Raw genomic sequence first — 23,423 nt, 5'->3', positions numbered from 1 at the left:
CAACCAACCAACCAAAACCCCACGACAAAATCAAAGCTAAAACCCAACCAACCAAAACCCCTCAAACTCCCCACCACCCAGGGTGACATCCGCAGTTTTAGGGTGTTGAGCACATCAGCCGCATTCCTTGCCAGAAGAGCCGCTTCCAGGATGCTGCATGAGTACCCTCTAAATTTCTGCTCTGTATGCTCAGGAGCTGCTGCCGCTGCACTGTCTGCAGAGTTGAGAATATTTCTAGACCATCTGTATGCTGATACAGCTGCTATCGACCTAGAACTACACATCCTGCCACCGTGGCTTACCAAAAATAAGGTAACTTTTTAACTAGGTGCTGCTCTCACCTCTGGCCATGCTGAGTACTGTTACCCTTTGGATTCTTCAACCCCAGAGGTTGGGGGAGGGAGGGATTTATAGGCATTATTCAGCGTTTTACTTAATGTTCTATTTTAAAGTGAGGATCTAAGAATTCTTCTGGTGATGTGTGGGACAGAAATGTGGTTGTGAAAGATGCGACTGTGGCATGTTATAATTCATTTGCCTTTGAAGGCCCTGTAGGAAGTGTTTCTGAAGTGAAGAAATAAGATTAACCAGTGATTTGAAACCTGAGGCAAATGGCGGTTGCCAAAATACTGTAGGTCAAGTGAGCAGAAACAGAGCTGGAGGGAGCTGCATTGCTTATTATGAAACCAAGGACAAAGGAGACACAGAGAAGGGACTTTTTTCTCTAGTGTTTTGTTTCTGTGGCTTGTTTTCATTGGTCTGATTCCTTCCTGAAAGGTTGACCTCTCAAAATTTGGGATGACAGGCATAGTCATACGGAAAGGGACAAGGACTTGTCATCAGGAGGGCATCCAGAGAAGACAAAGCAAAGCGATTAGGATCAATATGTATTCATTTGAAGTGCATTTCTTATTCTCAGGTGGGGTATCTTGTTCAGGTCTAACAATGCCTGTGATCTGAAGTTGTTTTGCATCTGACTAGAACCGCTTCCTTTGCATAAAGATCCAGTGTATTTCAATGTACACTGTAATGATACTCCTTAACTCTTCTGAATATTTCTGTGTAGATATCCCATTGTGAACTCCAATCTCCTGGTAGGCATTACTGTAATGAGTACTTGTGAATACACAAATATTCTTCATTGCTGTTTTTTCAGATGCTAGAGTCAATGTCCTGTGCTTAATTTTGTCCATGTTGGTTTTTAAGCTTCTGTAGAACTCAAAAAGCAAAACTCTTACTTCAAGTGCTGCGATGGGAACTGGAGCTTTATATGTACTTGTATACAGAAAGGTTTTATCATGTTTATTCGTACATAAGGAGTGTAGGAGGCAGCACATCTTGTATGGTTGTTTTCAGAATGGTCATTTTCCAGCTATTTCTTCTGAGGCTATGGAAAAAATTCTGTCAGCCTTTCCATTTCAGCTTGTGTCCTGGAGCCCAAGAAATCGTGAAAGTAAACAGGGGGTTTTTACTATCTGAGGAGCTGTCTTCAGTCATTCGCTTCACCAATGTAGTGCACATGTGTTCCTAAAATGCTGTCATCTCCCAAAGAAGTGTTTGCCAGTACCAAGCTAGCCTTGCTTTTCCTAATATCTAAAGCAGTACCTCCTGATGGAGTTTAAGCCCACTCACTTCTTTTACTTACCTGAAGTGTATGCAGAGCTATTAATTCCTTTCTTTTTACAGAAACTTCTTATAGCCCTTGAAGAATGTTATGTTTCTCTCTAGGTGAGATGTCATTTACTTCAGTTCTCCCTGGACCAGTTTTCTAGAGCTCTGACAGTTCCTGTTCTTCCCCACCCACCTGTTTCAGTTGGCTGCCCTTTTTGACATGAGATACCCCAAATTGAGTGATATGCCAGCTGAGTTCTTCTCACTTCAGAGATGTCTTAGAAGTGAGTCTGAGTTTGTATCGTTCTTCTGTCAGTCCTTCAAGTAGCAAGTATTAATTTTAATACTTACCTGAACACTGAGGTGGATCTAGGCACTTTAAAAGATACTTGAACTTCATGAACCTTCTTAAATATTGCATGGAGGAGTGAATGCAGACTGTGGGTCTGAATGGGGAGTTATGCTGTATCTGCAGGAACTGCACAGGCTCTAAGCGCCTGATATTGCTTCAGAATTTCAACTCTAGGAATATTTCAACTCTCAGAATTTCACTCAACCCTGGAAATATGTGTATTTCTACATGCAGTTTGTGTGGATACCTGACACGACCAAGTTGGGCACAGAGAGCAGCCGTGCTGTCACTTTGAACATACAGCAATGGGTAGAGCCTCATAGTTGGGAGTATTCAAAGAGCTTCTGCAACAGATTTTGCAGTCTGCAGGGTGAAAGCTGGAGGTGGCTGAACTTGCATGACTTGACAACTACCTTGTCATACATCTAACCGCCCTGTATGTGCCATGCCTGTTGATATGGGCTAGGGTTTTCATGAAACTGCCTCTAAAGGCCAGTGGCTCTTACCTGAGCTAGCAGGCTCGGGTAGCAGCGCTGCATGTATGCTACCTGCACTGCTGGTTGCAGTGCAAGGTTGAGACCTTTGGGCAATGATGGCGGCGGGGAGCCAGGGCTCATCCCCGACCTGCAGCGGTTACACCGCCTTTGGTACCCGAGCAGGTTTGAAGCCGCTGCGGTGAGCCTGAAAGAGCTGCGGTCCCGCTCCTGCCTTCCGGGCGGCAGCGTGGGCATGAGAATAAAAGGTGCAAGGATGGGGGCAAGTGTTGGTTTTTGTGCCTTGGAGCCGGGCCCTCACGCCGCCCGGTGGGGTTGGGGATGGGCGGAGCGGGGCACCACGGTGAGTGCCGCTATCCCGCCGCTGCGCAGGGAGCGAGGGCGGCTCCTCCCTGGCTCTGCTGCAGCCGCCCGACCCCGGGCTGGGGAGACCGGTGTCCGTCTGTGCCCGGCCGGAGCGGGCCGAGGGGCTGCGAGGCCGGGGTCTGCCCGCGGAGCCCGGAGCGGGCGCAGAGCAAGGGTCGGCGGTGGAGGTGACGCCCAGAGGCCGCCCCACGCCCGCCTGAGGGGGCGGGACCGGGGGTCGGGGCCGGGGCAGCTCCCCCCGCCCCGGGGCTGCGGGCGGAGGCGGTGGCGGCCCCGGCGGCTCCTCCCCTCGCCCGAGTTACAACCGGTTCGTGCCGGCCGCGGCCCGCCCCGCCGCACCGCACCGGGGATGCGGGGCTGCCCCGGCCCGCCGGGGGCGGCTCCTGCCCCCCGCCCCATCGGCTGCCCTCGCCCCACGGGCCGCCCGCTGCTGTCGGCGCGGGGCGCAGGTAACGGGGACGGCGCCGACTCGGGGGGACGCGGCTTCGGCCGGGCCATGGGGGGGTGCGGGTGAAGGGATCGAGGGGCCGGGCTGGGTCAGCGGGAGCCGCGGGAGGCGGTCAGGCGGGGCCGCCGCTCGGTTCAGCTCGGCTCTCCGGAGGGAGGTCTCGTTCAGCTGTCCCGGCCCCGGCTGTCGGTACGGGGGGCGGCCGGGCCCGGCCGATGGCCCTGAGGGGCCTCAGCTACGTCTGGGCTTCGGGGAAAGGAGCCGGGCCGGGACCTGCGGTCCCCCGCGCGTGCTCGCTGGGACGGACACGTCCCTTGTGGTGCCGATCGACGACCATCCCTCGGTGCCCGCTGGGAGCACCCCTTGGTGCTGCCTGCAAGTACCTGCCTCCTGGTGTCCCTTGTGCTGTGGGCACATGGCAGCGGGCACCTATCGACATCGGTGCGTGCTCGCTGCAGGCGCCCTTTGGCGTTCCGGGGGCCGCAGCTGCCCCGGAGCAGGGTAACCTAGCGTGACGCTGTCTCCCCATGTGCTTGCAAGGGCGACCTTTGGTCACCTCTTGGAGCGCTTCGCCGCGTGGATGAGTGCTTCCCATTGAAACTGAGCTGGAGGTAGTAGGTGTCAATGTGTAACAGTCCTCTGGAGCAGGGGTGGGCTGGCCCCTGGGGGCGTGGAGAGAGGTGAGGTGAGCCCGGGGTATAAGAACCCATGAATCACCCCAGAGGACTTAGCCAAGGGACACGGACCGGTTGAGAGAGTGAACACCAAGGGGAGCACTTACAGGTTGGGATGTGTAAGGGAGTGTACACTGCATTTCTGTTTTGCAGAAAATGAATGTCTTTAATAAATGTCTGATAAATGTTGTTGGATGGTTGTTGTATAGCAGCGTTGGCTTACATCTGTCTGTGTGGATGTCTGATGGGCAGTTGTGTTGGTGGGGGGGAAGCTGGTGTTCTATCCCTTCTGGGGCAGTGAGGCTCTGGAAACAGGTAGGACTGGTTCTGCTGAGCTGACAGATTTATACAAAGCTGGTTGGTTTATGTGCTGCTCTAGTTGATGCTTCTTTATGTGAACTTATTTTGCATAGTGGAAAAGCATTATTGTGTCGTTGGTAAGCTTTGTTCTGGTATTTGGTTTTGTTTTAAACTTCATGCTTCTTCCCTTATCAAGCAGAAGTAGAAGGAAATATTTATGTTGATGAGCCTCTTGTATAACTCACGAAAAAGAAAGTGGAGGAGCATGAGAAATAGGTAGACGCAAATGCTGAGAACTGAGAGGGAAATACAAGTGTGAAAGGAATTCAGTGTGGAAGAACTTAAAGACAAATTTTACGTGTGGGAGCTGCTGTAGTTAGAACATCAGTTGAAGTCTGATGCCATCAAAGTACAGATGCATCTTTTTCGGTGCATTTAATACAGTGCTTACACTGTCATGTCAGTACATACATAGGTGTTTGGATGCAATGAGTTATGTTAAAAATAAGTCTAATGCATCACTGCCACTCTAATGCTTTAAGTGTTGCTTGCATGCTAAGGGTAGCAGAAGCTTCAGATGATAATTGCAGTGAGGTTGTCTGAAAAATAAATAGAAATTTACATGAAATCTAATTTAACTTAAAATGAGGGATGCTAGTGTTCTGGTTGGTACTGTCTTAATTTGTACCAGTGCCTTGCAGAACTGGAACAGCGGAGTGTAAATCACACAGTGATTCTGCTGACATTGGCTTTCTTCACAGCCATGTGCTGCTTGCAGAAAGCAGCATTCTTAACCAGACTCCAGTTGCACAAATAACATTCTGGAAGCAATTGTATTGCTACTGTCTTTCTCAAGATTCCCTTTGCCTCAGATTAATACTAGGTTTTGTGCTGAGGGCTTGCATTTCAGTTGTACTCATGGTGTTTAGACAAATTGTTTTTTTGTGCTCCTCTGTCATCATCAAGCCAAATTTTAAGATTTCTTTTAGAGAAAGAGCTCAATCTTGTGATAAAGCTGCTTAGGTAAAAGAAAACAGTTGCTGCCAGATGCCTCTCTCTTTCCTCTTTCCACATTAAAACTGTTCAGTTCTTTCTCCAGGGTTTCTTGTTGTTGTTGTTGGTAAAGGCTTTCATCAAGCAGCTCTCTTCCTCTGATTCTTATTCTCAGTGAGTACAACGCACTGAAAAGCTTTTTCTGACCAAACCTCAAGTTACTGTTTAATTCTTTATGCTTCATTTCTCCATTTCAGTTGTTTTGATGTAGCTAGGTTTCCTGGAGTCTGAAGCATTTTATTGTGTGAACAGTAAGGTTTCTGAAATGGTTCCCACCTGAATCTTAAACCCCTGATTGTTCATTTGTCTGTTTCCAGGATCAACCAGTTTTCCTGGTTGGTTCCAAGGGAGAGCAAAACTATTGAGTACTCTCTTCTGTGTGGGCTTCTGTTTCTTTATTTTTGATGATCATGTTTATCTGTGCAGTCTGTGCCATCCTTCTGCACAGATAGATAGAAAATAGTAAAAGGCACTCTGGATCTCTCCCAAGTCGATGCACAGATTTGATGCCCATGCAGGCAGTGTTGGGAGTAGCGAAGGTTTAGCTTCTACTGTCAGCGCTTGTCCGTGCTACTAAGCTCTTATACTACAACTTGTCATTTTCAGGGAAGCGTTAAATAATGTACCAAGAAAAGATTCGTTGATATCCATAGTCCCAGACTGGGACATCTTTAACTGTGTATTGTAACAGGGAGCTTTGGGGAGCAAGCTCCTCACAGAGGGCTCTCAGCTCTTGTTCTCTCTTCAGGACTTCATGCCTTCAGGGAGGTTAGAAAATACACCTTATTTTAGATAGAAGGTATGCAGCAGTGTGAGGTGAAGGAGCAACCTGCAAGGAGGGGAAGGATAAGTCAGGTCATGTTGGCTCCTAAAAGCAAACTCTGGGACTTCATAGATCTGTTTTCACTTTGAGGATGATTTCTGGGAGAAAAATGGCACCTCTTGTTTGACAATTGCAGACTGGAAATGGTTTGAAGTGTTTGGTAAACAGATTACTTTGGTACCTAATATTCTGCTATTTATCTAAAACACGTGAAAGAGATCTGTGGTGCAAAATAGGAGAAATCAGGATGGAGCAGGTCAGCTCTTTTGCTGCCATAAGTTGGAAGCGGTTGGTTAAAGTCAGTAACCCTGTGCAGACTTGCAGCAGCTGAGGAACTGATTCAGAGGCTTTTTTTAGCCTTTCTTTTAGAAAATACTACATGATCTAAGACTATGAGAACTTTTTTCTTTCTTGTCCTGCCCTCCCTTCCTCCCCATCAAATGTTTAGAATAACAGAACTGAACTCAGAGTTGTCTCTGTGCCAAATTCTAGGGCATCAATGTAGTGGAAATCAATATAACTTCAAAAATGTTTGTTTTCTAAAGATTCCTTTTTAAACAAGTATGAGTTGGGATTATTCACAGGCTGTTTCCATTATTTCAGTGGTTTTCTGAAAACTTCCTTGCTTTGTCCCAGTGTGTCTTTCACTGGAGCTGTTACTTATTTTCCACTATTTTTACTCCAGTCAGGGATGAAACAAGCCAAGTGATGCTTATTTAATGTATGCAGAGATGCATGTGCCAGCTTTTTGGGTGACTGCATTCAAGTAGTTTAAATATTTTGTGTAGAAATATGGGGTTATTGTTGTAGGAAAGTATCTTTAAGCAGCTTTTTAACACTTTGATATTTTATGGCATGGTATTTCTGTCTATCCCAGCTGTCACCCTTGCATCTCCTGTATTGAAGGGACACTTGCTAGAGCTTACATATATAAATGAAACATACAGCTTTGTAACAATTGTAACTGGAGATACTGTATCTTGAAGGACTGTTGGTATGTCAAAACTGTAAATCACTCCTAAAGGACCTAGAACGTCAAAGATTTTTTTACATTAGTAAGAAATGTTTTTGTTATTTTGGGGCTCAAGGCTGCTGTCAGCTGTTAACTAATTGAGGGGGGACCAGTATTTCTCCACTGAGATAACTTTATTACGTCTGAAGTTCCACTGACAAGATATGAAAAAGAAGATATTTAATATGAAGACACCAGTTTTTCAGAGTTGTGCTCCCTGTTGCAGTGATACTTTGGCTGAAAACTTGCTTTGCTTCTCTTTCTGTGCAGGTAGGTTTATCACGTGAAGTCACGTTCGTAGGAAACTGAAGGTCTTTTGTCATCATCTGTAAGTATCTACCCTCAAAGTAACATTACACATGTAAACTACAGCTGGGCTTTTTCGTGTCTTTATAGTATTTAATCCTCAAAATTCTGTACTGTAGCTTTCTATCTTACAGGGTAAAGGAAAAAAAATTACACATCTGGTTAGTGACAGAGCCAGAAACAGGACATGGGTTTTGCAATTATCACAGGCAGATTGCCCCCTGTACTGAGAGAAGGCAGGTTGACTGTGTGCAGGACACAGTATCACTGGAGTCATCCAAACTCCAAAGCAATTTACCCTGGGAAACCTCTAAAACCTTTGCTAGATTTTAGAGGTATCTGTCCTTATATTCACGAACCAGTCTTGAGAAGGTGTGAGGACAGTAAGTTGTTTATAGCCATAAATACACAGGTGATGGATCTTGCCATGCAAGGGAGTGTAAGGTGCTTACGGAGTGATTGCCAGTTCCAGCAAGGGTGATGTGTGCAGACTGCACTGGGACACCTTGCTAAACTGCAAAATACTATGCTGAGATTAGAATTTGGTAGACTTTTTTTTTTTTAACCTTGAACTAATATTTTTATAATTTTTTTTTCCTTAATCCTAAAGTATTTATTTGGATTATTTCATACTTGTAGCTTTTCTTATCCGTCAAGCCTATATGCTTCACTCAGGATATCTGAGGTCTTAACAGCAGGTGGCCATGTGGTTCTTCTCTCTTTGAACTAGGGTGAATATTAAAGCCTGAGGTCTTCTCAAAGCCTGTTTAACACTCACAAAATGAAATGTTCCCCCTTTCTGTAATACAGTGCTGATGATGTGTGTATGACTTATTAAGGCTTTGTGTACTGTTCCTGTGTTATGCAGGAGAGGTAGAAGTAGCAAGTAGTAACTCATTTTTATTGTCTGTATGCTGAGCTGCATGTATTTCTTGAAGGATGAAATAAGCCTCTGTTTGAATGTGTGCTACTCTTCACAGCTCACTTGTACTAGTAAACCTAGATCAGTCACATTTCTAATGCTCTAAACCTAGATCAGTCACATTTCTAATGCTCTGTTCTGTTTATTTTTTTGTTTATAAAAGGTTCTGTCTTCACATCTGCACTCATCTGACAAGATGGTATTTCGGAAACCACCGGATGGCGGCTGGGGCTGGGTGATTGTTGTCGTTTCCTTCTTTACTCAGTTCTTATGTTACGGATCACCACTGGCAGTGGGAGTCTTGTATTTAGAATGGCTGGATGTTTTTGGAGAAGGGAAAGGCAAGACTGCTTGGGTTGGATCTCTAGCAAATGGAATCGGATTGCTTGCCAGTAAGTGTAGAAGCAGTATCTATCTTAAATCAGAACATTTCTTTCTAGTAAATGCTTGCATCTGTATGTGCTTTTGGAATTGTATTAAAGACAGCTGCAAATGATAGAATAAGGATGCTGCATTTTTGTTTTAGGTGAAGATGAGTAGGAAGAGTGCATTTATAGTTGTACAATTTATATATGTAAACCAAAACAATATAATGGTAAAAAAAGCAATAAAAATATTACCCTTAGAAAATTAAAAATTACTGTATTAGAAAAAAACAGAAAATGTTTAGGAAACTGGATGGTAATTTTGCTGACGGGATTTACTTTTTTTTTAATGAGGCTTTAAATGTGATATTTATTTGCATTAGTATCTTTAAAGTCAGAGCAAACTGTTAGTCTGAAGTGATTAAAAATTATTTCAATTAAATAAAAAGTCAGTTAATAAACTAGTTATTAATTTTTCAGCTCTAGAAGTAAGCCCACCATTTAGGGAGGGCTTTTTTCCACTCTTCGTTTGAGGAAATTTATCCCTTTGAAGCCTGGAAAGTTACGGATAACAGTGGTATTAAATAAAACAGCTTTAATGGAATATTTTCTTTAGTAAGACATTGTCACTTTGAGAGTAGCAGTAGAGTTTTAGGGAAATAAAACACCACTTTGAAAGTGTATAGGTCTGTTTTGTTGTTGTTTTAATATTGAGCATATGTATTGTACTGGGTAATATCACTAACTTCTGCTTTTCAAAGATTCTCCATGGGAACGATTACCTTTTGCTGAATCTGGAAAATAAAATGCCTGTCAACAGAGCAATTGCTATGGGGAAAAGCAATTATGTTGCTTAATGGACAAAATGCAGTTCAGGGTTCTGAGGAAATTTGTCCTTAAGAGAAAGGTGACGTTCAAATAACGATACAGACCTGAATAAAGACCGCTGCTTTGTAAGACACTGTAACTAGCCAAGTACTGGTGTCTCTTTCATGTTAGGTTTTGTATCACTAGGCAGAACAGAAATGGATAAAAGCATGTGGCACATTAACCACGAGAAGACTATATTCAGTCCCAGGGCTTAAGTGGGCAAAGGACTGTAGACTGCTCTTTATTATTACTGTTTTATTTTCCTGTTTAAGGGCATAGACTGTTATTAGCAGATCAAGACCTAAATGAACTTGAGAGAGAGAATGAAGTGGGAGGGAAAGAATCAAAACAAGAAAGTTACTGAAGAAAAACTAGGCAGAAGGGAATTGCAAGAGAACGGGTGAAGGAAAACCTTCTCCCTGGAGACAGAAGTCTCTGGCTCACTTTCTGACAAAAGCCTCAGCTTGCTTTCTTGTATGTCAGCACCATGCTAGTTTCCAGATTTCTCAGTGCCCTCTGTCTTGCCACTGTAAGCAACTGCCAGTAGTGTGCTTTATAGCAACTAGGAACTTCTGTGACTGAATAATACATATAAAAGCTGCTATTGTAATTGACTTTGGTATAGAATTACAAAATTACTTGAATTTTTGACAGTTTAGGAAAACTGTTTTCTGTCAGGTGTGCATTTATTCTTGCAGTTTGGGATTAGTTTAGACATTCCTATATTTAATACCTTCAAAGAAGTACAGTGAGAGCCTTTTAATTGCATTGATATTATCAGAGTAGACTAAAAACAAAATGTAAGTTCCCTGCTTTACCTGGAATGGAAGATCCCACTGTCTTGCCAAACCAGGATCTGACCTTAATAATAACTCAACCTAAGGTAAACTCATTGAAGGGACACTGTAAGTATCAGAACATCTACATAAAACTAGAATGCTCTTGACAAGTTACAATTTTTTCATGCAGTTCATAGCAAGCCTTTTTCAGATGTAGTCACTAGTGTAATGAACATATATGTTTTCAGTGCAAATGTATTGGTACAACACATTGCAAAGTTACACGCTTTTCAAGAACATGGGGAAAGAGAACTTGCTTCTGTTCTTACTTCTGTTATTGCAGGTTGTAGCATTATAGGTCAGGTTGTGTGTCGCAGCATATGTAAAGTAGATGAACAGGGTAATTGAATTTTTCTTAATTAGCATATGTTTATGGACGTGAAAAGATACTATCTATAACATAATAATTTGGCAATCTCCCCAAGCAAGCTGATTTCAGCAGCAGTATTGCTTGTGTGAATGCTAGTAACCGGACAGCTTTACCCCAAAGCTTTTCTGTACACCCCTTGCCTTTTAGTGTTCTTAACTTGACTCTTTTAGTGTTTGTTACTCTTTCCTTTCTCCTCTGTTTTGGTTTCCAGTCTCTGATCTAGTTATCCATATTTTCAAATATCGGTACTCTTAAAGCAATACATGTTGTATGCAGAAAATACTGATTAGAACATGTTCGTTTAGCACATTCTCTGTCTCGTAACTTTTCTCAGTAGTTAATTTCTTCCTTCAAAGTGTTTGATATTATGATACAAGTTGCCTAGCTTTAGTTTTCTGCTGGTGAATAATGTTATCTTTCAGTGGTGTATTTTTGAAGTGCCCCTGAATTAGCATGGCGTATGCCTAGAGACTGCAGTCTAATTAATTTGAGATTTTCTTTTAAGCCTGTACCATGATATTTTTGCCATTGATACAAGAGATTTCCATTCTTAATTAAGGCTCTTCTATGAGCTCTGTCCAACTTAGAATGGCAGTTATGGTAGATTTGCAGCTCTGCACACAAAATAAGTTAGTTAGTGTCCATTTTCTTAAGGAAGACTTTTCTCATTGATAGCACTGGAAATCATATTAGCTAGCTTCTGTAACAAGTGGAAGGTAGGTCCAGTGACTTTGCTATATTACTACTGTAATTTCACCAAAAAGAAGAAAATGTCCTTACATGAATGCCAGCTGGCACAGAGAAAGATTCTGTGTGTCTTCTCCCCTTCCCTCTGTACATTTTCTGAGGTAGCTGATGACGCTGAGTCCTTTCACATTTGCTGTATTAATATCGTTTCTACAATGTTTACTTCTGACTTCTGTGAGAGCTAAACTTAGACTCGGGACATGGAAACCCAGTACAGCACCTTGTTTATTGAGATGAATTTCCTAGCTGTCTGGTGTTTGATTTCTGTCCTCTTGCTCACAGCACAGACAGTGTTGCTAAGGCCAGTGTTCAGCCCCGAGCTCGACTGTTCAGCTGGAAAAGGGAACAAGACGGAGACCTGGTTGATCTCTTCCTTGCAGAATGACTTGAGTTATAATTTCCTGTGATGTGACCTTAAAGTGTGTCAGAAGAAACGTCCCTAAAACAGTGAAAGAAAAACATTAGTGTTCTTGTACAGGGCAATGGTGAGGCCGCTGCAATATCAGGTGTCATAACACTGATCAGGCTATAGTAGGTGGGGCACATGGCTTCATGGATGATGTAGGGCTTGTTGAGTAGGAAGAAAATGAAAGAGCTTAGCATGTTACCCCTACTAAGACAGTCCAGAGGAGGATATTTATTTTGTTGTTCAAGATTGCGTGTTTCTCCTGCACCAAGTGTTCTTAATTTTATGTCCATTTGGAGCCTGAAATTATATTTGATCCATGTTACACTAGTTAAAAGCAAATCAGACAAAAAGACCTTGGTGCCTGTAATTGGCATTACCACTGTTTATAGCAAGAGTTGATTTCAGAGTATTTCACATAGGAGGAGACATCAGCAGTATGTTCCCCATTTCTACTCCCTGTATTAATGGAGAAAGAACAAAGGGAAGATTCTCTCTTGAAAGGCATGTCTTGATAAAATAATTGGGTGTTTCTGCTGATCTGAGGCATTCAGGTAAATATTTTAAAAGCTTAATTTTGTTTTTTCAAGCAATATTTTTACAACTTTAAAAAAACACCTTTGCAACATCTACACATTTTCAGACAAAACCCTCATGCATATATGCAGCCCCCACTGTAAACTATGGAAGGTATACATAATTTGTGGGAAGGGGAGGAGGTATCCCAAAGATTCCTCTGAAGAGGAGCCCAGTTCTGTTATTAATGTTATCAGAAAGGAGCAGTCTTTTCAGTCAGTTGGGAGTGGGTTGCTGATCAGTGTAAAAAGGCTTTTTCTGATGTATAGTCTTATCCAAAGTACAAACATTTGGAGAATATGATATTTATTATGACCAGGTTTTAGCAGTGCATTTAATATGCATCAGATATTCTTATGTTCTGTCCAGTGGATTTTATGTACAGTCTGTGAGCATTGCTTCTACTCTACAGATTCAACAGGCTCGGACACATACCAACAAGCAGAATGGGTCAGATTAAGGGGATAAGAAAAAGAACTCTGTTGTCAAGTGTTGTTTGTTTAGCAAAAGGTTTTGTGTGTGTATGAGGTGAAGGAGGGAGGACCCCTGAGATGAGCAAGTGGAGACAGGGAGTGCTAGTTTGCAAAATTCTTTTCTTCCTGTGGGAAGATTGAGGAAGAGAGTGTTGGTTGTTGATGCCAGTTAAACAAAACAACTTTGTGCTTGTCAGGGGGTCAGAAGATTGCGATAGTTATGAAGTTCCTCTGAGAGCAGCAGATAGCTGGTTTTCACATCTCAGGAAGGATTTGCTGTTATAGCTGGGTCTCACTGAGGATAGTCTTTTATTAAAAAAGAAAATCTTCATGAAAATATCAATATACAAATGATTCCAACTGGGAGTTCTCCCTCTTTGGTCTCTGCATGAAGATCTTACATGGCACATCTCTTTCTGCTACTTCTTCCCATCTTGCCTAGGGATCTTCTTGACTGCTTCCCTGCAGAGCCTGATATTACTGAATGCCAAGCCTTGACAGTTTGTGTGCAGAAGAGCAATGGCTGTCCCTGTGCTGGCCTCTAAGTCTTTCTACCTAGGGTTAGCTGCCATTCTTATAGAATGGGCTGGTACCTTCTTTTTTCGTAGAATTTGGTCTAGTTTTAAGATACATCATTTGGAAAAAAAAAAAAAACCAAAAAAACAACAGAAGGGATTTTTGTTTGTAAAAGAGGTAAATGTTTATCAATGCCTTTATATATTATTCTAATACCAGTGCTAGCCCCTGGACTTGCTTGGTAAACTGAATAAAATGCTGACTTTAAAAGCCATTTGCCATGCTTACTATTGAGGATTGCCACTGGGATTTTATTTTTATATTGTTCACATTACAATGAGAAATACATTATCAGTGGAAGGATCTTTCTGAAAGAGAGTCAGCTATCGAAAAGCCTTATGCTGCCTGAAGAGCTGTTTCCTATGCAGCTGTAAGTAGGCTTCTACATTCTTCAGAATGTCCACTTTGAACAAAATCCACAGGGCAGGAGTTCACAGAGCAAGTCTCAGTCCCATTCTGGGAAAGTTGGATATTCAACTGGAATTAACTGCCTTGAACCCATTGTGCTTAAATGAATACTTGTAGAGAATAACATGTTTGTGTACAGTGAACTCTTGAGCAAATACCATGGTAATAAAGAAAGGTACTGTGCCTGGTGTAAAAAAGAAAAAATGCCATCTCTTTGGGAAACAGAGAAAGAGAAGGAATGCAAGGCAGGGAAAAGAACAGAGATGCTGGCTGTCACAGAGGTTTTCTTTTGTGACTTATTTTCTAGCAGTATGATGAGGGAAGTGTCAAAGTAGGGCCTATTGTGAAGGGGAAGATAGAGCTGTTTTTCATGTCGTCCCAGAGACCCATAATAACTATTTTAATACTTATACTGGCACTCTTTCTTATAAACAGAGCCATTGCTGAGCAGCCAGATCTCTTGCTGTGTGAGATGGCACATTAATACTGAGGTTATTGGATCAGGTTTTTCAATTTTGCACAGGTTGTTTTCCATGTCAGAGCTAAAAGATCTCTTTGTACTTTTTGTTTCCTTTGGGATTATTTTTCTAAGTGGGAGAAGCTGGAAGAGTATCACCTTGGGCCCTGCCAGGGATGCTTTTGATGGTGTTCCAGAGGAGAGTGTCCTTGTCAGATTACGAAGACATGTTTTTCAGCTCTGTGTCTCCCTTGTTCTGGTTTAGGGGTCAGAGGGTCTAGCTTCATTTCAGATCCTCTAGTAGCAGTCAGTGCACTCTGTACCAGTACCATCACTCCAGGTTAGACAAAGACCTTCTTGAAAGTAGGTGTGTCAAAACAGAGAGAGCAGGTGGAAGGGACATACTGTTTATTCTAACGAGGTAGTGGGTCAGAAATAAAGAACAGAAAGAGTGTGAATTCCTTTACTTAAATGAATCATGTTATCACTACCTAATGTTCTTTTAGTGTAGAAGAATATTTTATGTAATATAGATTCAATCCTTTGTTTAGTTTTAAATCTCATGGTTTAGGAAACATACCAATCTTAATTTGCAAGTTCTAGTAATTAGTTCTAGAATCAGCAACAATCTCAGCTTTTGTTCTTGCCAAGTTACTCTGCCCAATTTATTCTGGCCAGCTTTCATTTCCACAGCATGCTGACTCTTGAGAAGTAAATGCTTATATCTTCATTTTTCATTGTTTCCAAAATCCAAATAAACCCTGCTTCCCCATAAGATTTTTCTCGATTCTTCTTTAACTCTGACTCTTTGCTTGGATGAGCCCCAATGCTGACTTGCTTCCCTTCATGTTCCCTAGGCAGATAGCTCTTACGTAGGGCAAAAGTTATGCCCTGCCTTTCTGTGGGGAATTGTTTCGCTTAAAGAGCTGTGCTCCTGCTTACAAGAACTGCTTGTCTCATAGCCGGTAACTATATGAAAACCTTGCCTGCATTCGCAACTGCTGGCTCCTATCTGCAAACCTAGGCAAGCACCGTCCTCAACTCCAGCTGTTGTCCACTACCTATCACTTCTCTGGGCTCACTTCTTATCTGCTGGGAATCTTGGTGAGTCAGGGAGGACCAACCTTAACAAATAACAGACTTCAAAGTTACTGCTTTTGCAGACTGTATCGACTATGGAGTGTATATTGCCGTGAATTAGATACAAAAGTGATGAGGTGGGTTTTTTTGTTGTTATTGGTGTTTAAATAATTTAATTTGTCTGTGTCTAACTTCTAATTTCAGAGCTGCTGAGTTTAGGATCTTAGGGCTAATATACAAGACGATGTATGAGTGTTTGGAACTGCAGGGTTTCAGATGAGAGATTGTCTTTTGCAAGCCAAGTCCCTTCCTGGTTGCTTATTTATGCATGAAACCAAGCTTGCATGCTGCTTCAGACTAAAAGGTGTATTCCGGGTCACACAACTGAAAATAAGTGCTTGTTCTACCACTTCTGTGAGGGGAGAACTGGCCAAGTAGAGTCAGAGTACAAATGTTGCCTGCACTTTGTTCTTGTTTTGAAGAACTAACCAACCAAGAAGTATTGGGGGGGTAAAGAAAAGGAGAAACTTGTTCTGAACTTCATGAATGTTGCTCTGGATTTTCTCAATAAATGCCTTTTATTTTCTGTCATTTTGCAGCAGAAACCAAGATAGGTAGTAAACAGTTATTTTTGTAAAATACTGATTGACAGGTGTTTAATTCCCTAGAAAATCAGGGAGGCATAGTGTTTATCTATTATATCAGAAGATATTTCCTCTATGTAAGCACCAGGTGGCATTCTTACCATGGTTATGTTCAAAAGTTACTATTTTCCGTTTCAGTATTATAAACCTTATTTTATATGAAGATGAACACAGATAGTGTCTTTCTGAAGCATGATTTTTGGCTTTTGTCAAAAAAATACCTGCTTGGTTAAAGCCTGGCTGATGGTCTAACTTTTCTTGGTACATAAAGGTGACTCTTTGAGATCCTTTGTACTAGTCCTTAGGTGTGTAGTGACAGTGCTGTAGCCTAGTATGTATGTATCATCCTATGTCTAAAGAATGTTTTGCTGGCTCTCTCCCTCCTAGCCCTGCTACCATTCTGTGGTCTTCATGTCAGTTTCTCCTTGAGCAAAAATCTTGCAAGCCCGATCTTGTATGTTTTTATAACTGACTCTTTTAAGGAGCCCTGGAAAAATAAGTATTCTGAATTGTATAATTATTGTAAGAAACATTTCCATAGACTGATATTTTTTAGAAGTTCTTCCTGATGCTTACAGTTACTAGGAATGTTTTTCCTGCTTTTCCTCTAGGTCCTGTCTGCAGTATATGTGTATCGTCCTTTGGAGCAAGACCAGTGGCAATCTTCAGTGGCTTTATGGTGGCTGGGGGCCTCATGATGAGCAGTTTTGCCCCTAACATATACTTTCTATATATTTCGTATGGGATTGTTGTTGGTAAGAAAAACCTTTCCTTCGTATAGAGGCTTAATCTTTATTGTATTGAGACTTGGTTAATGAATCTGAAAGGAGAAACTGATTCACAGAGACAGAGTGAAGTCTGGGACTTGATTTATCAACAAATATTTTGGGGTGGGGAGGGGTGTCAGAGGTAGACTTTTGCCATGTAGTGATAGATAAAAGCAATGTATATGTTCATCAGGGTTTGAAAACAGTTTGTCCTCCTTTGACATGATTGTTAGAGATAGAAAAGCTGAGGTTTTTCCTAAGGGGTGGAATTAAGGTCTTCTGCAGGCATGAATGAAGTGCCAGTCTTAAAGGAATAGCAATTTTTGTGGAATTTTGTCATGTACTCATTCTGATTTGATAAATTCGAGATCATTAGGGAGCAACGTTGTTCTCTGCATAAGAGGATTGAATCGAAAGCACTGTGCCAGAACCATGAAAGTGCTGTTGTCCTAGCAGGTGACATGCCCTTCTGAGCTGCAGAGGGCTGCTGTGGATGTTTTATCATATTCCTGGTGTCAGGAATCCAGCCATGTTGCTGGCCCAGGCACAGTGCTGTATGGATGCAGCTCTGCTGTTTTCTGAGGCCAGCCCCTGGACTGAAAGCCATGTAACCCTTCCACACAGCATGGAGCCTGAGCTGTTGAACTCCTCAAACACAGCCTGCTCCATGTAGGTTCTGCAGCCAGGGATGGGAGAGGGAGAGAGGTGGGACAGTGCAGGCATCCTAATGGCCCTGTCAGTGTGAGGCCAGAGTGGCTCATGCTGAGCCAGAGTTAGAAGGTACCTCTGTGCCCAGGATACACAACTGTATTATCTGGGGAATACAAAGGGGCATTCCTTTTCCATAGCATGTTGTATGCTTTACTTATAACTATTTTTCTCAAGGGCTTGGATGTGGCCTTTTGTATACCGCAACAGTTACCATCACTTGCCACTATTTTGACAAACGCAGAGGCCTTGCACTTGGTCTGATTTCAACAGGTATGACTTCTAATTGTCATTCTCTCTAACTTCTCAACTCTGATACAGCTACTGTTGCCAGGGCAAGAGAAAAGAGATTATATTTTTCTCAGTTACCTTCAGTTTCCTGAAGTAGTACTTAAGTCAAAATGTTGGTGGCAATGAACAGATAAAATCAGGCATCAGATAAAATAGTAACTACCCATGCAGGTGTAAGGTATGGGTTATCCATATGGATGAGAAAAAGGTATTCACTAAAATGAAAGAGTCATGAGTAGCTGGGGCTGTATGCCATGGGTAATAAGAGGGGAAACTTTCCATAGAGGTCTCTTCTTCCTTTTTTTTTCTTGCACAAGCTGAGTGAAAAAGATTGGAGATGCAGGATATAACTGGTGGATCACCATAACCTCACATTAACTATACCTTTAAAGGAGTATGAAGTTTGGGCTAAAATTTAAATATTTTTTCATTTCCAATCTAAAAGGAGACTAAATTCTGAAATATTTCAAAAGCTCATCCCAGCTTTTGTCCATCTATGTTAAATGGATCCTGGGAAAACAAACCTCTGACAATACAAGGAAAATTCTTGGATGCTGAAAACTCTTTCTCATTCTCTCCCTGGTTCATTGTGTGATGTTGTGCTTTACACCCACAGGAATTGGTAAATTAACGGACCAAGTAGGAACTGTTAAAGAAGGCTGTTGTTCCATCCTTGCTTCCTGTGTCGTGTGGAGTCTCTCCTCTGAACTGTTTTCTCAAGTAGTTGTTAGTGAGGAGAGGCCTGGTCAGTACAGTCTGTATTCTGAGATATTAATGCCAAATCCATACCATTAGAATTAAGGGGAACTTCTGCAGACATGTTCCTTGGAACCATTTTCAGTGGCTTTTGTTGGGATTTCAAGGAGTTTGCTTTGAGGCCTGATCTTATTGGGCTTTTGTTAATTTTAGTTCTTGGAAGACAAAACAAGTCTGAATTTTGTAATTATTTTTTCCAGTGCTTATCACTGAAGTATATAAATGGCTTTAATATAACCTAGCAACAGTCCTGAGCAAATGATTTTAATTTAAAGGTTGTCTTTAAATTGACTTGAAACAAACTAATGCTCTGTATTTGTGAGTTGGTCATCCATTGATTACAATGGATCGATGCTCATTCCAACAAAGAGCTTTTTCTTTGGATTGTTGGGATTGCATAAAATGCTTGTTTTCATAGTCATAGCTTACTTTTCACTGTTTTCCTCTGAATTTCTCAGTGCATGAGCTTCAGAAATGCCTCTGGATTAAACTCGCACCATGTGAGCTCCCCTTACTTAAACACTAAGCAGTAAAGGCCTGTTTCTAGGAGGACTATTGGTGAACCCCAGGTCTGTTTCTGCCTTAGAGAAGGAAGGTGGCAATGAGGAGAAAGGAGAAAATGTTGGCATGTGAAATTATGCCTGTGTTAACTCAAATGGCACCTGTATTTGAGTGAGTGGCAGAAGGATGGCTTAATAGTTCTTTGGTGTTTTTCATCAGACATAGTATTGATCCTTCTTGTTTCTAAAGTGTCTGCTAGTGTCACAAATTGTTCAGATGTTTCGAAAGGCTTTCTATTTTTTGGATACTCAGCAAAGAAACTGTAACTTCAAGAAGAATGATAACTTACCAGTTCATTAGAAGCGGGAGAGAGGAGCACAAATGACTTACCATTCCTGTGGCAGTGGATTTGTAGCTGCTGAAATGTGGATGTTTGTTAGTGTTGAGGGATGTTCTCAGTTCTTCAGTTTAAACTGGTCTTATTTTCCTTTTACAGGCTCAAGTGTTGGACTCTTTATATATGCAGCATTGCAAAGAGAGCTTATTGATCTATATGGACTGGATGGTTGTCTGCTAATAGTTGGTGCACTGTCTCTAAATATATTAGCATGTGGCAGCCTAATGAGACCATTGGAGTTATCTGATTCCCCTTCACCAGAAAAAACATGTGTAGACAAAGTCCCAGAACAATATTTTGTTTACCATGAAAAAGAAAAGACTGTTGAAGAAAATATAAGCATTCTTGAAAAGGGCTACGTTGATGAAAAATGTGCTAACAATGTGCCTGACTACAAGCAGGATAGCATTTTAAATAAGAATGTATTAAGCTCAATAAATGTAAATGAGAAAGACACGTACAAAAAGAAAGTTGTAGAACAGACGAACTTCTGCAAGCAACTCGCCAAGAGGAAGTGGCAGCTCTATTTGAACTACTGGGAGGAAACCATGGTTCTTTTTAAGAACAAAGTATTTTCAGCTCTTTTTGTTGCCATCTTGCTCTTTGATATTGGTGGATTTCCTCCTTCTCTGCTCATGGAAGATGTGGCAAGAAGTGCAAACGTTAATGAAGATGACTATCATATGCCTCTTATTTCCATTATAGGCATTATGACTGCTGTTGGCAAACTTACTTTAGGAATACTGGCAGATTTTAAATGGGTTAACACTTTATATCTGTACGTAACTACTTTACTAATGACAGGAGTGGCCTTGTTTGCAATTCCATTTGCCAAAAGTTACCTTACATTAGCGATGCTTTCTGGGGTTTTGGGTTTTCTGACTGGGAACTGGTCAATTTTTCCATATGTAACAACAAAGACTGTGGGAATTGAGAAACTGACTCACGCGTATGGGATATTAATGTTCTTTGCTGGACTTGGAAACAGTCTCGGACCACCGATTGTAGGTAAGGTCAAGGTAGATGCGATAAAATGAACATGAGCTTCTCAGGATCAGACAGAATTAATTTGCATGCAAATAGTTCTAGATGGCCCTAATAACAATGGAAATATGAAACCAAAATCTTCACGAAAAATGAAAGCCTGTTTCACTTGAGCTAACCAAGCTGATTGTGTTCTGGTTTTGGCTTGAATGAAAGGTGCATTTCATGTCTAAATGGTCTAACTGTATTTTAGATTCAGCTTTTTATTTGTGTGGTGTTTTTATTTTATTTTTTCCCCCATGATGTATCTCTGACTTACAGTGCTGTGTTACATTTAACTCCTCACTGATAGGCTTCTCTCTTGTTTTCACCCTCAGGTTGGTTTTATGACTGGACACAAGAATATGACACTGCATTCTATTTCAGTGGCTTCTGTGTCTTACTGGGTGGATTTCTTCTGCTGTTGGCAGCGTTACCCTGCTGGAATGCCTGCACCAATAGGAGCTCAAAGCTGCCTCCAAATACTTACTCCTACAAAGTTGCATCTAGTGCTTAGGTGACAACTGGAAAACACTTTCTGCTTTTTTAATGTTATACAGCAAAGTATTTTAGTAATTTTCCATTTATTTATGAAGCCCGCAATCCTTGTGACTAGAAAAGTTCCATTGTTGCTTGTTGTTCAGTTCCTTTTTCTTCTTTTATTTCATTTTTTTTTATTTTTAAGAACAGTCTTATTTTGTCTACTATGCACCATGTTTTCAGCCTGTGTCTACTGTAATTTCCTTTCACACTGTAAGGGGTATATTCTACTGTATTATCAGCTGTACTGTTGGGTTTTTTTAGAAAGGGTGGTGTGGAGAGGTGAAAACCTTGAAGCAAAAATGAAGGCTTGTTCCTTATGGGAAAAGGCTGGCATTTCTGTCACCTTTTACAGGTTTCCAAGTTGCACAATCAGCCTTTACAAGACAAAAATTTGCCTTATTAGAGTGTAATACTGTGGCAAGGAGCTTATAATGTCATGCTTAGATTAACTTTTTGTCTTTTTCAACTTTCTCCAATTTACAATGAAGTGCCAACTGGGGAGGGAGAAGAAGGGGAACAAAACCAACTTTGTGTAATATAACTGAAGCGAACTTTATGATGAAAGTAATGATTCTTACTAGCACTGCAACTAAGAACTATGTTTGTAAGGATTGCACGTTTTGTGAAGTCTGTTTATAAAACTGTTGAACCAAAACCTTTTAAACCAAGGAATAAATATGACTGTTGAAACCATGAAAAGAAATGCTGGCTTGGTTGTGCAAGTTCATGATCTTTAGATTGGAGTTGGAGATCTGCTCACGGACGCTCAGAGGTGAGTGTTTCTGAGCAAGTCACCCATGGTTTGGCAGTACTGGGAGGATCTCTTGTTGCACAGCTACATGTTAGTAGTTTGAGCCTGCTGTGAAGTGCTTAGCTAGGGCTTAGAGCTTTCAACAAGGTAGACCTAATAAAAAAGGAAAAATGTGACAGCAATGTCATCTTTGCTCTGTCATGTTTGGAATGGACATAGCAAAAAGAAAAGTTAGTAAAAGGAACAAAAAAGCATGGGGGAGGGATAGCAAGATGTACAGGGGAATCTGAGGTGGAAAGAGTTACAACACCACACGGGGCAATGAAGAGAGAAGCCTTGAAACCCATTGCCTTGGATACTTTCTAGCTGCAGGCTCTCTGTGTGTGTGTGTGTGTGTTGGCTTTTTGCTTTTGTTTAACCCAAAGCCAAGACTGGCACGTCTGGCAGGAATGCTGTGTGATGTTGAAAGGTTTTCAGAACCAGGCAGCTCTCATGGTGGAGGCAGGATGATTCAGGTAGCTCTGCACTGCTCCTGCGTGCCCTGCACAATAGCTTTTGCTTCTGCACCTGCTTCTGCACCAAAGACAAGTCTGCTTGCTCTTGTATAGTAGTCACAGAAATCTATCCACCTGTGGCACATGCTGTGTGCTTTGGCTTCTTGCTGTGGGTTTGAAGGTTAGTGGAGCATGTTGGAAGCCTTGGGGGGGAGTAGAAGTTCTTAATCCTCAGTTAAATCTATGGTTGCCTGCAAATGCATAAGTAGCTCTCAGCAGTACTATGTGCCTCAAATGTCTGCTGTGATTCTGGCTCATAAATAATCCTTAAGATAAAAAACAGGCAAGTAGCAAGCAACCTTTATTGTCAAAGTGCTATGCACAGAATTACTGTGTTTGCACACTTCATTAAGCAAGAGCGATGTAACTTCTAAGAGGGGCAGACATAAGTGCAAGTAATGTTCCCTCTTCTGGTCTGAGGTAGGAAAATCCAGCTTGGCTTCAGACAGTTTTTGCTGGCTTTCTGGAATTCACTTATGTTTCTTCATATTAAAGCTTAACAAGATATAGATGCAGTTAGTTTGTTTCTGGTTTTTTCCTCCATTTGTCAGCTGGGTGTAACTACTCTGTTTTTTTTTTTTCCTGGATTTCTTATTTACTGTGGAAAAAACATTGTGTATTCAATTTAGACACAAATGCAACTCCAGTTCCAAATTGAAACCCTGAGTATCTGATGTGGATCTGCACCTTTTCATGTGCTGTGTGGCAGCTGTAGACAGATTTCACTGCATGCATGTAGAAGTGGCACCATGTTTTACACATCTTAAAGAACCTGCAGTGATATACTGTATATAGTCAGGGTAGGTGTGCCTTCAGATTATTATCTTTTAAAGTCTGTTACTTCCTGCAAACAATACATTCTGAGTTCTGAATCTTACATTAAATTAGTTGTCAATCTGAAAAAAAAACAGCTAGAATTAATGATAGGGCTGTACATAGCACACTTTTGTGGTGGAAATG

At 41.7% G+C, this 23,423-nt stretch overlaps 1 protein-coding gene across 4 annotated transcripts; it reads left to right on the top strand.

Moving 5' to 3' along the window:
- The first annotated feature begins 291 nt into the window (after window positions 1-291).
- On the top strand, window positions 292-21,861 carry SLC16A9 (solute carrier family 16 member 9). Of its 4 annotated transcripts, none has more exons than XM_065670850.1 (7): window positions 292-312; window positions 7,404-7,461; window positions 8,525-8,753; window positions 16,784-16,927; window positions 17,825-17,920; window positions 19,692-20,600; window positions 20,954-21,861. In XM_065670850.1, exons 3-7 carry the CDS (start codon window positions 8,558-8,560, stop codon window positions 21,130-21,132), a joined length of 1,524 nt encoding a protein of 507 aa, XP_065526922.1. In that variant the 5' UTR covers window positions 292-312; window positions 7,404-7,461; window positions 8,525-8,557; the 3' UTR covers window positions 21,133-21,861. The 4 variants fall into 4 exon arrangements, with proteins under 4 accessions (XP_065526922.1, XP_065526920.1, XP_065526923.1 ...); XM_065670848.1 differs by lacking the exon at window positions 292-312 and adding an exon at window positions 3,117-3,272; XM_065670851.1 differs by lacking the exon at window positions 292-312 and adding an exon at window positions 3,834-3,889 and having other exon boundaries at window positions 7,408-7,461.
- The last annotated feature ends 1,562 nt before the right edge of the window (window positions 21,862-23,423 follow it).

The sequence above is a fragment of the Lathamus discolor genome, chromosome 3 (assembly GCF_037157495.1).
Source record: "Lathamus discolor isolate bLatDis1 chromosome 3, bLatDis1.hap1, whole genome shotgun sequence".
NCBI classification, from domain to species: domain Eukaryota; kingdom Metazoa; phylum Chordata; class Aves; order Psittaciformes; family Psittacidae; genus Lathamus; species Lathamus discolor.
Note: the sequence above shows the minus strand (reverse complement) of the source record. Positions and strands in the feature narration are given on the sequence as shown.